Consider the following 15,059-nt stretch of genomic DNA (forward strand, 5'->3'; position numbering starts at 1 on the left):
AAAAGAAGAAAAAAAACACATGCAGGTTGGATGTCAGCTGACAACTTGACACCACCAAATTTCTCTGTGTATGACATCCACGGAGCACGAGTACGGCGCGGACCAACCAAGAACCAGTTTGAAGCATGTACTCACAACGAGGAGGCAGTGGGACTCGGGGACTGGCGCGATCGGATCTTAAAGCTTCGTGCCGACTATTGCTATCATAAAGTGCTTCTCACCGAATCTAGTTACATAACTGCAGGATATTCCTGTTTAACGTGCACAAATACAGATTATAACAAGGTTCCTATTGATTTCATGAATCATAAATTCTTCCCGTAAACGATGTATGATTCAGATACGAACGTAATGACTCTTTATGGCAATAATTTTGTATAATGTATACTTAAGAATTGCCTCTGTTCAAGAAGTATATTGTACTAAAGTGCATTCTGAATGTGAACTGGTCTGGTATTATCAGGGATAATCTGTATAGTCTCCCTGATATTATGCAGTTCGACAACAGTTCCATGTCACTACAATGATCGAAGGGAGGGAGACGATGACTACAGTAACAATGACTCGACATAAATATCAATATGGAAGTTTTTCTATTCAATACAGCGGCTCCAGAGCCAATCTTTGGTAAGTTTTTGAAGCGCCGTAAAAGACTCACGGCGTATAAACAATACTACTCGCAGTAATGGGCTCAACATTGAACTTTGAAAAGAAGTCTTCTGTGTTGATCAGAAGAGAGCTCGTCTGAGCAAAGAATGTATAAGTAAAATGGTTTAAATATGAAAACAAATTATGACGGTCGGAACAACCACAAATTCCTCTGTTAACACTAAAAGATAAAATGATTAGGTGGTTAGTCAGTCTAGGATATTTGTCTTTCCCTAAATATGGATGTTCTTGATCCATTTTCCGAATTGTCGTACAAAGTAAAAACTTCGATTTTTTAGTTGTTTTTTTTTTTTTCATTTGACCACAAAACGACTTTTCTTACTGACCAGATGACCCCGTACAACGAGTAGAGACTGGGCATTAAGACATTGATACAATGAAGTCCGCTTTAATGAATAATGAATTAATTTAATTTACAATTTTTCAATAAATATTTTGTATAATATGATATTCTTGTTGTTAATTTGTTGCTATACAAAAAGCTGTATCCATTATTTGGTGACCAGTAAAGCGACAAAAGTGACCACTGCTTCGACAAGTAACTATATTCCAGGTGGAACAGCATCGAATCCAAAGCAAAATCAGAATATCATATTTCTGCCCAATATTTTGCGGCCTAGATTAAGAAAAAAAAATGCGATTTATCTATTATCATTAATGATACATGAAATTTAAAGATGTTTGACTGAACTTGTGTGGTCGGCTAAATACAAGTCACCTTTCCGCACTGTGGCAGATTGTTCAGCGACACACCACTAGCCTTGTCCCGCCAAGCTAAGCTAAGTCTGACAAGTCCACGCGAGCTGCCGCGACAAGTTCCGCTATAAATAGACTCACCTTGCTGACGTAATGTCATTCGTGGCTTCAAACGAGCCTTGGGTTCGAGAGTAACGCGCGTTAATGCGCGATAACAACAACAGTAACCACACTAGATCGACCTGACAGTTGAGTGTAGTCGCGTGGCGCTACGATACAACACAGCAGTATACTCACACACGTGATTGCGCTTTATATCCTGTCTTCCTTTTTGAAAATGTTTTCAGAAGATGTATTTGATTTTAACTTACCTGGAAATGTCGATGTTGGTTGTATTCAAGATCAGGAGCTGTTGAACGCCCAGGAGCGGGCGTTGGCGAGTAACTCCATCACACCCCTACTCAAACAGGAACTCCGATATAAGATACAGTCTCGCAGACTTACAGAGGGAAAAGACGAGTTGAATGTATCCTGCTCTAACACTTCTACTTCACATTCGTACGAGGTAATACTACGGAACTTTCTGACATGGGCAAGAGAATATTGTGATTCGACAATCATGGCGTTGATTAATCGCTACGTAATATCTATAAATGAGAGTTAGGGAAAGTTTTTGTTTAACTTTTGTTTGTATTGTGGTACTAACAGTTGCAGTCATTCCTCTACAAAACCTCACTTGTCCAAAGTTGCGACATTCGCTTTGATGATAATTAATACTGGTGAACAGAATTAATGTTATCCTTGGATATATTTAATAACATTTATTTATGATTGTGGTATATTTCTGTTCAGGGACGTGAGAAAAACATAACTTTATTGGGGTCAGAGTAGATAAGATTGTAGAAGCGGTACGAATATTTCGGGAGTTTATCATTTCTCATCCACATGCCACAATTTACTGTCTGGTGTCTACACAATCCTCCTCAATCGATATCATCAACACACGTGGTACTGCAGTGGTGCATAATTTCCCGCGTTTATATACGGAACAGAAATACGTGGTGATTAGCAGAATGTGGGGGATACTTTTTGTGGCGATGATGAGTTTCCTTGTATGTGTAGGGTATATCAAACATTTCATGATTCAAATTGTCCGTTCGGTATATACGTAATTCCATCTCTCAAACAAACGGATAAATGTGAAGTACCCATGATTCAGTATGTATTCATATTGTGAAGGTGTGCGTGCGTATTTTGTGTACATGTGTACACGCCTAAAAAGAAAAACATGTACTGAGAGAAACAGTTAAAGGAAAAATCAAGCGTTCCTTTAATATTTTCCGGTTGGCATCGCCAGCTTTGAATAGCGGCAAAGAATACTTAAAAATGATAAAAGAACACGAGAATTTTCCCGTTTCAAAAAAATTATGAAAAGTGGATTTATTTGACTGAAACTTTGTAATGTTTTCAAAGTTTTCTTGTCTTTGTTTTCGGACTTCAAAATTTCAGATGTCAATATTCGCATAACATGTTATATGCTCCTGGTACAAGTGTTTGGTTGTCGGTCTTCCGTCACTTGACTGCAGTTTGCGTATGAGTTAATGTGAATATCACAGAGCAAACACAGCATCGTACTCTTTGCACAAACCATTATCACAACATTATCTGAATGATCGGAGCCATTTCCTCGAGCACAAAACTGTTCACTCATGTAGTGTGCTGTGATACCCGCAAACACGTGACTCTGGCGGACGAACCAGCTGTGATTTAAAATAAAAACTTCATGCTGTTCAGCATACGGCATACAAAACGTGAATTTTCCAAACTGATAATTCACTTTGTTATGAGACACTACTGGACATTTCGTCAAGAATTAACCCTCAACATTCACTTCCAATGCATTTATTTTTCCTTAATTCCTTCTTTCATTCAGAGTTCTCGTTCGGGATTGGTGATTTCAAGTAACCTTTGCAGCAATACATATTGCTTTCTCACGATCCGTAAACATAGTTTAGCTGATGCACAAGTACACAGTGATTTAATTTGAAAAAAGTAAATATATTAAACATATCGGACGACACTTTTCTGACCTTCTACGTTTTGATCACAACTTGCACATTTTTTGTAATAAATTATTTTCGCTGAAAACATAGTATAAACATGAAGTGAGTGAATGCCTCCTTGCACCGCAGTCCTCCATATTCAAGCAACATCATGACGATGTAGTCGAGGCGGAACAGAAAAAAAAGTTATTATTATTATTTATAATTTCCATTTTGTATTAGTAGTTGATAGTTTCACGTAGAGCGGCGCGATACTTTGTACATTTCTTATTTCTTTTTCTTTTCTTTGTCAAAATAGGACAGTACACGTATATGTATACGATGGTTTACAGTGAGACATACATGATTAAGAGTTAAACGAATTTAGCGATTTGGGCGAAATGGCTAGTGCTTGGTTAACGTCTCGTGTGTTACTGCAGCTGACGGCAGAGGAAATTGAGAAGAGGAGGACGAGAAAGGAACAAAACCGACGAGCAGCTAAACGTTTCCGACAGAAGAAGAAGGATGAAACAGACGCGCACCTGCAGGTCGGCCGAAGCTAAAAACTCTTGTCCACTGAAATGCCGTCATTTGATCACGTGGGAGACGTTATTGACGTCATGTTGAACCTTAGAATTTCATCCATAGAATTATGTGCTGCACGTGCATTTGCTGCTAATTGTGACCTTTGGCATGTTAAGATAAATAGGTATTTAACAAGAAACTAGTCAGTGTATACTGTATCAATATGCAGACCGTGAGTAATATATATTTGATGAGAAAGTGACTCTATGCAAATACGTTTGGAGTAAGATGTCAACAATATCTACATTGGAAAAAACCCCTCTAATCCAGACACTGTCGTTACCAGCATATATCAGACTGAATGAAATAACTCTCATATGAGGAAACAGTTTAAGCCCAGTAACCATGACAACACAGTATCTTAAAAAATTCCACTCCAAGTCGCATCAGTGTCAGTTGGGTGGGATAGAGGGGGTTGTCGCTCACTATTCGCTCACCCCAAGCTGACATGCACTTCACTTCAACGGATGCAAACATGGACGGCTGGTTGGGGCCAATATTTAGACAAATTTCACAATTCTATGCAAGATGTTTTGTAGGTTAAATTAAAACGAGTTAAATTAAATTAAGTAAAAAAAAAACATCTTTCATTTTTCAGTATGAACGATACCTGTGTACACTTGAAACATGATTATGAAATATGAGGAAAATATAATGGATGTCACCTTCTTTATTGTTTTATGTATTGTTAATTTGTTTCACAAAAAGTCGACATCCATAATATTTTGTTTCATCTTTGAAAACCAACTCTATATTCATCTCAAGAACCTCGTAATTATGAAAGACAAACTTTCATCTTGGTTAGTCTTAGATATATTTGGTGCTTTTCAGGAGATGGAAATGCTTCAGAAAAAGAACACGGCGCTCCATGCCAAGGTCAAGGATCTTCTACAAGAACGTGCGCGCCTTCTTTCTCAACTCGCCGAGCATCTTCTCACGTGCAGCAACCCGATGCTTACCCCTGTCCACAGCCCGTTGTGCTAACACACTTAGATGAAACCCACAGGGTTACAGCTGAAGGTGTACATCACACGAACTTTTTTGTGGGCATTCGTTGACGGTCCAAAATAAGAGGTGCAAATGAAATGATCATTCTTAATTTGTTCTCTTACTCTGCTTTGAGCACTTGCAGTGCGTGGGTAGGTTGCATAATCAATGTACAGCTATACGGTGTGGGTGGTACTCGCATTTGTGACAGTGTAGATGTCGGGCTGGGCTGATATGGATCATGATCTCATTACTACCTTTGTTATATTCCCGTCATAAAATCAACATATCGCGTTTACACATATTTATATTGTCATTTAGTTCATATAAACCTATCTTCACTTAGTTCCATCGAGTCGACAATCGTCTTTCCAAAGATCTCTGAAACCTTGGATACTATTTCATAACCCAGTCGTACCAAGAACGAAATGAGATTAATCTTGTCAGCCAAAATATGTTCATATGAGTAACCAACGTATAGATGTAATGAATTTTTTAAAGATATATTATGAGTCTGGTCGGAAGGATTTGAGTTGATTGTGTGTTGTTGATGTGGAATCACGGAAGTGGAGGGCTCGTGCGACAGATGCCGATGTCGGTTTGTACTGATAAATACACAATTATTTATCAGTACAATCCGACATCGGCTTGTGTCACATGCGCCTTCCACTTCCGTAATCCTACGTATGTGTATTATATATATATATATATATATATATATATATATATATATATATATATATATATATATATATATATATATATATATATATATATATATATATATGAAGGCAGTGAAAACATTTTATTGATTTTTGTAACCAGTCAGACAGGAAGTGAAACCGTAATATTGAAATAAATGTTCTGAGCCTGGAAAAATGCGCATTTCATTGTTTCTTATTGTGGTAATGTTCAATCCTAAGTGAATGCGTACCGTTTAAAAATGTACACATATAAAACATGGTTAATGGAATATTTGGAATACTAATGACAAAATACACGAGTAACGGTGATTATGATACAATCTAGTTTGTTTTTAGATGGCAAAAGATAGATACTGCATTGACTGTTAGATGCGATATTGCTACATGGGAATGTTCTCTCAATCAAAGTCAAAAACATTTATGTTCAGGCAATGTCATCCGTCGGAAATATAACAAAAATGCAAAAGATTAAGACATTTCTTTTGAAATATACTGATGCATGTCTTTATTTTGTCACTGGGAAACACATGTACCGGGCAAAGGAAAGGACATATCTATGTTTGATGGTGCCTATAAATAAAAGAAACAAAAACAGGCCACAAAGCGATCTTAGCGCTACGACAACCGTAAGTCTTTGTTCGAGTCATTCGTTGGTGATATTTATGTCGCTAATGATCAATGAGTGATGGAGTTTAATAATATTCCAGCAATATCATTTGAGAGAGAGAGAGAGAGAGAGAGAGAGAGAGAGAGAGAGAGAGAGAGAGGGAGGTGGGGAATCCCCGGGTCTCCTGCGTGGCTAGCTTACGCTTTGTTAACACGTAGTCTTCCAGATAGCTGTCACACAGCTGAAATAATGTTTAGCGGGACATTAAACAAACACAAACAAATAAAACTCCCCACACAAACAAAACCTCACATATAACAATGGACACGTCCTATTATACCAAAGGTGATTTAGGGTACATACCACATCGATACGGACTGTATTTCATTCATCTTTCAAACAATAATAATTGCCGCCTTTGACACATGACCAATCACTTTGACGTACATGCGATACAAAACAATTGTCAGTTTCAGTTTGGACATGAATCCAGTCGGCCAGCTGACATGTCTGTTTATTCACCAATGAGCGTTCTATGAAGTTAGGCACAACGAAGGGTTCTGATCGAATAGCAGAATAGTTCATATTGCGGGGTATCAAATTTGTTGAATATTTTCATGAATAAATACTTATCTTTATATGAAGTACGGTAGGCATGACGAGGAGCTATATCTAATTATCTTTAACTCTGTCTATAAATAATGCCACACATTCACGTACTGTACTTACAACGTACTTACAACGTCACATTGTCTGTGATGAAGGACATATCCAGTGATGGTGACGTGTACTACATGTATCATGTATACTGACCTATATATGTGCACGTATCTAACAAGCTCTAATCCTGCTCGTTGAATGTGTCCCTCGCATGCAACCCTCTACGATGTAGAAAGCTTCACATACCCCAACCCAACTTCACCCTCCCAAAAACAAAGCAAGAAAAAAAAACAAACATAAAAATTCACCAGAAAAGCAACAAAAACAAAAAGCTACCCCCTACCTACCCCTCTATAACAAACAAATAACTGGCCACACCCTTTAAGCATTTTCATGCTTTCCAAACGTCGAATTCCGTGTTCTCGCCGGGTTCGATTCCGCACATGGGTACAATGTGTGAAGTTCATTTGTGGTGTTCCCCTCCGTGATATTGCTGGAATATTGCTAAATCTCCGACGTTTAGAATTTCAACATGGGTAGATAAAATACAAAACAGTGTATGTTTATCATAATAATATAGGATTGTTTAAATAAAGTGCAGTCGTCGGGCAGTGATTGTTTAAGTAAAGTGTATTCATTGGGCAGAGATTGTATAAATAAAGTGTATCCACTGGGTAGAGGTTGTGTAAGGAAAGTGCATCAATCGGACACTAATTGTTTAAATAAAGTGTATCCACTGGGCAGAGATTGTGTAAAGAAAGTGCGGCGTTTGTTTAATAAAGTGCAGTTATCGGGCAGTGATTGTTTAAATAAAGTGTACCCATTGGGCAGAAATTATGTAAAGAATGTACAGTCATCGGGCAGTGATTGTATACATAAAGTGTATCCACTGGGCAGAGATTGTTTAAAGAAAGTGCATCCATCGGACAGTAATTGTTTAAATAAAGTGCAGTAATCGGGCAGTGATTGTGTAAAGAAAGTGCAGTCATCGGGTGGTGATTGTCTAAAAAGGTGAATCCATCTTGCAGTGATTGTTTAAATAAAGTGCTGTCATTATGCAGTGTTTGTTTCAATAAAGTGCAGTCATCACCTCAACACATCCCCATAATCTTAACATGTTCAAAATTTAACCTGGTCAGACAATATGCAGACCATTGTGTGTTTATCTTAATGACGGAGGAATGTTTAGGCAAAGTGCAGTCATCGGGCAGTTAGTCAAATACACACACACACACACACACACACACACACACACACACACACACACACACACACACACACACACACACACACACACACACATGTATGGTTTATTTTCATAGTTAAAATTATGGCTGGAGTCGTCCTCCGTGTGTGTAGTAAGGATGCGACATATTATGTTGGTATTTATTGAGAATAAATTGAAACTAGATATACAAACCAGACTCATGGGCCACCAAGACTTATACAGATATGGAATACTATTAGCATAAAATTATATAAATAAACCCAGATAAGTTATGGTGACGTGGAATACTGACATTAGAGACTGACAGACTGTAACAGGTTGAAGGGCCATACATCAACAAAATGCAAGATCTTATACCGCTGAGGTTTCATAAGTGTTGTTGTGTTCATAAACGTGTTTTCAATTTAACTGCATTTCCTACCGAAATGAAAACTGACAGTTCACAGACACTTCACTACACAACAGCAACTCCCCGACCACCACCCCAAAACTAACACTGTTTTGTCCTAATTAGAAGCTTCGAAACACATAGAAAGCGCCCTATTAAAACGCTGTAAAAAAAGGTGAATTCCATGGGGATTAGGGTGTGTGGGGTGAAGGGGTCACTCTCTCTCTCTCTCACTCTCTCACTCAGACACACACACACACGCACACACGCACACACACACAGACACACACACACACACTCAAGTAGCCCATCCACATCAAAACGCAGTTTTGAGCTAAAATTATGGCATATGACCCCGATAGTGTGGTTTCACTCTCATATTATCGGCCACGAACATACTGATCAACATGGCGGTGATATGTCGATATATATATTTATACGACAAAATCATTCTCTCGTGTTTCCTTCAATTCTGTTTCAATTTGGGGATATTTGTTCAGCATCGCTTGGATTAACGGGTTATCAATTAAGAGAATGAGGGAGTATTAATTCCCGTTGCATCAGTAACTTCGCAAATCCTGTGTAAGGAGGGAAATTAAAGTACATAATTAATAACATTTAAAAAATCTCTTCGCATAAAGAATAACACCCGGAATACCAAATATACATGAAAATCACCGAGATTATAGAAAGGTGTTGAAATATTGTATCAAGGACACGTGGGTAAAATTCTATTTTTCCTCCAAAAATATTCTTCCCATCTTTCAGTTTATGAACAGCCAAAATCAGTGTCTTAAGTGTAAAATGTACAACTGACCGATGCCAGTGGAGATGTGATGTACTACGTCATGTCTTGGTTGGTAATGGTGCAAGATTATTGAAGACAACCAACATACATATATTCATAAATACCTTGATGTAAGATTAATTCGCGTTTATCAAACTTTAGGATGATGGATTAATATTCTTGTAAAAATTGCTAACAACTGTGTTCAGTTGTAAGAAGAGAAAGTAAATAGATTTTGTTTGTTTGTCAGATAATTGTAGCGAATTAGATATACGGAGATTCACTGTGAGTGCTTGTGTTTGTTGTGTAAAAGGAATTATAGAACTAAAAGTGGAATACGTATACAATATATTTTAATATGTGTGAAATCTGAATATTAAATTGTACTTAAGTATACACATCAGGTGGTAAAACCTGAATTTTGTATACATGACTTCGTTAACAGTATTTGGAATGTCAGAATGTGCCATTTGTTTTCCAGTTTCTGCATAGCAAAGTAAATATCTTTATTCTAAATAAATAAAACTACTTTTGAAATGAGAATATTCCAGTCCAGGTGAGTGTGCACATATATGTGCTGCGAAAAGATTATTAGTAGCAGCTGAATAATGAGATTTGTTGATCACCAAGCCGTCACAAGAAGACACCCTAAAACAACATTCAGCTTATTGTAGCTGTCAACACCATGCTAGGCCAGTTACATATAAAAGTTATGAAATAATGTTGGGAAATAATGCGGAAAAAACTAACGCATGTCTATTGCGTTCATGTCAAGTCCTACACCAGATTACCAAACAAAAAGGTAATTAATATTTTGGCGGCGGTATTCGTCTATGTAGCACTATCATTCAGTTTAATTACAATTAAATAATTAACTTTTATAAATGTCAATAAACATATTTTTAGCATTAAATATGTACATACAAATGTTTATGCCATTGTTAGGGTAAATATGTTTTGATGTTTGTTTTTATTTTGAGAACATTCTGGTGGTATTGCCTTTGTAACACAATGAGTATAAGTTGTATGTAAGAATTAGTGTATAAATAACTGGGTACATTTGATATTGAAAGCAAGGTCACTGCGATAGCAGTACTGCTGATCGTCAGCACCATAAATATAACCTCTCAGGGTTCGTATAAACATTGGTTGGAATTATAGTCTCATGTGAATAAAAATATGCATGTACTTAGGTGTTAATTGACAGAATTGTAAATGAGGTTTTTAATAGTTGTCTCGACACTTGAATTAATGGTGTTTGGGAGGACGCGAATAATCCCGATCGCGTCAAACAAGAGTTTGGTCGATACTGTCCACGGAAGCTTGCCTTTGGTGTCTAAATGAAGGGATGAGTCATTCTAAGCTATCTTTGAGATGCTCCCTTGACGAGATCTTCCAGCTGTACGTATCGCGAGTTACCTCCCTTGAATGACGTGATGATCTATCCTGGGCGTCTGTCGATGGCCGAGCACCACGGCAACATGTTGAGTCTTGTTATGTATCCTAGTATAAATAGCCACCTCTCGCGCTCTCTCGCTAACGACAACACACGCGCGCATCTCCACTCATAAAACAGCCAAAAACCTAGACAGCACAAAAACAAGGAAATTTACTTTCGTCTTTTGAAAAAAAATGTCTACCGATGTAATACTTGCCCTTTGAGAGAGTGCTGCGTCATTGCTGTTGGTCGGACCCACTGTATATGTACATGACACACATTTCATTGATCAATACAGCTGCACTTGCTGACTACTGTGATAATTACGCCGGGCTATGATGGCTGTCAAATGATAATCGCAAACTCAGTGAATACCAGATTACAAAACTTCAAAAATACCAGCACCTTTCTTAACATACCATTGTCTCCAGTGGTATATACAGAGGTGCTACCGAGAATACTATAAGAAAGCTCACAGGTGATGATATAAGGCGATCATAGAACGCAATATAGGATTTTCGAATCATGATAACACTGTCGCTACCGCATATGGAGAAGTCCCAGCCCTTTGTAATCCGGATCCTGAGCAAACACATTCACTACGTAATGCGACCAGACGTACACAGCCGTCATTGACCTAGGGGAATGCTGGCTGGTATATTGGCGGCAATGTGGTTCCTTGTTTCCAGAAGACAGTATGAGTCAGCGCTCGCTAGTGCAAGTACCACTCCTCGTAAACACTGCCCATCCTACTCGCAATACCTCCTTCACCGGTAAAGCCGACTGGTCTCCTGTCCACTATACGCCCCCACCTTCTCTCTCTCATTCAGTGTCTGTCGTTCTGTCATTCCGGATAGAGGTATACGGCTCGGACGACGGCTAAAGCAGTGCCTTTCAACATGTGGATACCGTTTTTTTCCATGGCAGACAAAAAAAGCAGACAGGTCTATTTGTGGTGCAGGGGTCGAGGTATGGACGACTGGGCTAGGAATGTTGTACTTGGCGCTCCGAAGGCTTCTGGCTGATCTGATTTGCTGGTAAGTCAGCTGTTTAGCCTAATCGTTTGTATAGAATGAGTCAATGCGCTGTGCTATGTGTCGTTCTACACAGAAGTTGATGTACTTTCTAATTGACCTCTCTATGAGGAATAATGAGAGCGTCGTACTGCTCAGTGTATACAGAGGTTATTAAGCGTCTAGACAAGTACATTTGATGTATACCTCAGTTAAGCATAGTCCCACGGAGACGGGCAGAAGTCAGGCTTTACTGCTCTATGCCCAGACTGGCAGTAGGAAAAGTTTAAGTGGAATAAAATAATACCATTAGTAAGCGATTGTCAAATTAGGGGTCTAATTTCATTGCAAGGTTGGCATCATTCCAACAATATGGCGTGCATATTTACTAGTTCCGATCAATTCGTGGGTCATAAAGAAGTACTTGGCACGTTGTCAATAGAGGTAGTGAGGTGGGGAACGGTCTACAGTTGCAGTTCAGTTGTCTCCCTTACATTGTCGCCACGGTGTCGCAAAGCCGAAATGGTCATCGAGGTGTTTAGGCTCGCGTCGACCAAGAGGAATTAATTTATTTCCGATTGGGGAGATAGTGATGTCATTCTTTTAGCACAACGCGAGCAAGGCAAAATGTTATTGTTTGGAATCTAAAAATAGCTCTATCTAATTCGGACTGGTGACGTCACCTTAGAAGGCATTATCTTGAACTTTGCTTTATTCTGATTAAATATTAATTTCAAACTTACCAAAAAGGATACATTATCGTTGATAAATAGCCAACAATCAATATTTTAAGGAAAAGAAATTTTTCGCAGCTGAATTTCGAATTATTTCGTTTATTTTCCGCTGAAACCATTTGCTTCGAGGCTCGAGCCGAGAAATACCACAACACGTCTTGCTCCCAGCTGATCGTAGTAAAAGCGTGTCTGCCATGACGATGGCGAGCAGTGTGGACGTGCACGAGTCAACGGCGTTGACCACGGCAGCATTTATGCAGGAACTAAGCGACTTAGACGACCTGACACTGGTCAAGGCGACTTATGCAGCTCTGGAGAGCGGGCGTCTCACTCCCCTCTTGAAGGAAGAACTACGATGCCGAATACAAAGTCGCCGCCTATCCGAAGGGAAAGACGAGCTCATGGTCGAGTTCACGGCGCCCACCAAAGACGAGGTACAGACAGAAAATCAGACATTTTCACACCTTTGATAAATTTACATCGCTCTTGTTGAAATATTCGTTAACATTTTTGATGCACATGTGTTATTCCATGTTCAGAAAAAAATGTCATCCCCTTTCCTACATGCATGGATATTAACGAAAAATGTTTGCAATATTTTTTTGCAAAATCATTGTTTACTTTATAACATTTTTGCATGTGCTTTATCGGAATGTGCACTCAACCTATTTGCAGTTACATCAACCACTGAAATCGTTGTTTGTTGTTGCATTAATATTAAACTTTTCAACCTTGTTTTGGAACTTATTTGTATTATGTTCCGCTGCGATTTGATAACACAAAGCAAATGTCTGCAAAATCTGGGTTAATAACACTTGTACCAGCTCTTTCAGAGATATGGGATGGGTCAAAGATGGCATCTCGCGCCCTTTCCTCATAATTAACCCGCCAGATTTACCAATCCCAACAACCCGTTGTAGAAACTGCGTCGCTAGGGTTCATTGTGATTATCACCCTCACTGGGTTCTACAAACAGGAAATATAAAGGATGGTGCACACAAAGTGTATTTCTGGGATGACAACAACTTTTTTGAATGATCGAAATGTAAACATGTATTTGCCGGGACGGCATCGAATTGCGTCTTCCATGATCCTCGAGCTGCCTCCCCTATACGTCACCCCCGACTATTGGTTACTTGGATGTGACATGCAAGTAGACACTTTATTATGTCTTTAGAACGCTAACAACGAAAGGTTTGATGTTTTGTTTCATTTTTTTAGGAAAACGATTTGTATTATTTCAAATCAGATTACTCAATAACATTGTCATGCAGTTTTGTAAGATACTTGAAGCTTTGACGAGTCAGCATAGATTATGTTTATGAAAACGCTTCATTACGTAACCGATGAAGTTTTCAGTATTCATTTCAGTGTAACACGTTTCGGAGTTACTGGTGCAGTTACTATTGAGATCCTTATACCATTTTAGATGGTTGGAACTGATGTTTTGTTTAGAGACACCTGTCCAGGGAGTAATTGTGATTTATTTCTTACTTTACACCTGTACCTGAGTTAATTGGATTATCCTTTGAGGGCGCCATGGACGTGAGAGGTTTCATGGAAACAATGCGTACTTGCTTTTTCAGTCATTGCTGAGGTTGTATTCCACATTGAATTTATATAATTAGGGTCGGCTGCATACGTTGTTGTTGGTTAATATTTACGGCATGTCTTAATATACGCTAGCACATGAATAAATTATAATTTTCCCCGCCCTCTGTTTAAGGCGAATATTTTATGAGTATTAACAGCGATACGTGTATATGTTTATTTGAATAAGGAACTATTCACCAGCGCACATGGAAACATTTTCATATTATTTTGGAAATAGTTCTTTTTCGTTCCTGAAAGATTTACTTTACTTCGTACCCCAGTATGTACGTTATTTTCCCGTGACGGTGCTGCCGATGGGGCGGGATGAGCCTGTCATGTTGCGGCCTAATGTAATTAGCACTAACTAGTATCATAAATTCACTAATGATTTAGTCGGGATGCTTCTCTTGTTCGACTCTGTTTTTTTATTTCCTATCAATGCGTAAACGCTTTTGTCATTTATATTTTTACAAGTCTCGTTCTGAAGTATATACCGTAAATTAAATTGACGATTCTGTTTATAAGAAAAGCAGCCAGAGGCTGTTCTATTAATATTATTTGACTAGAACTCATATTATTTTTACCGTTTGTTCATTTCTCAGTATGGATTAGAAAATCACATTTTTAAGACAAACTGTATTTTCAAGTGATTTTCTAAAGCATTTAAACACAAATGTGTTTGACATTTTTAGTAGTTTGCAGAACAATGAACGAATGTGTTTCACCTTATGTTATCATTTAATAATTTATAAACATACGCATGAGCATTACATTAAATATGAAACAATATATGAAGGTGAATATTAGAGCGTGCATTATGAACGTTTCTGTTGTTATCACATAACGGTTAAAGGCAAAGTGGGATATAACACGAGCAAAGCGTTTTTTTAACTTCCAAATACAATAATAATATATGATACGTTTGAAT

At 38.2% G+C, this 15,059-nt stretch overlaps 3 protein-coding genes across 5 annotated transcripts in view; 2 read left to right on the forward strand and 1 right to left on the reverse strand.

Moving 5' to 3' along the window:
* The window catches only part of LOC137294724 (atlastin-2-like), a 214,813-nt gene that overhangs the window by 99,085 nt on the left and 100,669 nt on the right, over window positions 1-15,059 (reverse strand). The window lies entirely within an intron of this gene.
* On the forward strand, window positions 1,703-5,422 carry LOC137294910 (cyclic AMP-dependent transcription factor ATF-3-like). Its single transcript, XM_067826083.1, has 3 exons — window positions 1,703-1,930; window positions 3,848-3,955; window positions 4,824-5,422. The coding sequence occupies exons 1-3, from the start codon at window positions 1,703-1,705 to the stop codon at window positions 4,974-4,976; spliced, it is 489 nt and encodes a 162-aa protein (XP_067682184.1). The 3' UTR covers window positions 4,977-5,422.
* LOC137294727 (cyclic AMP-dependent transcription factor ATF-3-like) overlaps window positions 11,576-15,059 on the forward strand; it is a 270,414-nt gene continuing 266,930 nt past the window's right edge. For 2 of the 3 annotated variants that reach the window (XR_010957534.1, XM_067825814.1), the window contains exon 1: window positions 11,860-12,972. Coding sequence is in view for 2 of the 3 variants with exons in the window: in XM_067825814.1 (XP_067681915.1) it covers window positions 12,733-12,972 (240 nt within the window). In the remaining variant the exon portion in view is untranslated. Of the gene's footprint in view, window positions 11,829-11,859; window positions 12,973-15,059 lie in introns of those variants that run through there. The other variant, XM_067825815.1, reaches the window with a different exon arrangement.

This window comes from Haliotis asinina, chromosome 8, assembly GCF_037392515.1.
Source record: "Haliotis asinina isolate JCU_RB_2024 chromosome 8, JCU_Hal_asi_v2, whole genome shotgun sequence".
Classification (NCBI taxonomy): Eukaryota; Metazoa; Mollusca; class Gastropoda; order Lepetellida; family Haliotidae; genus Haliotis; species Haliotis asinina.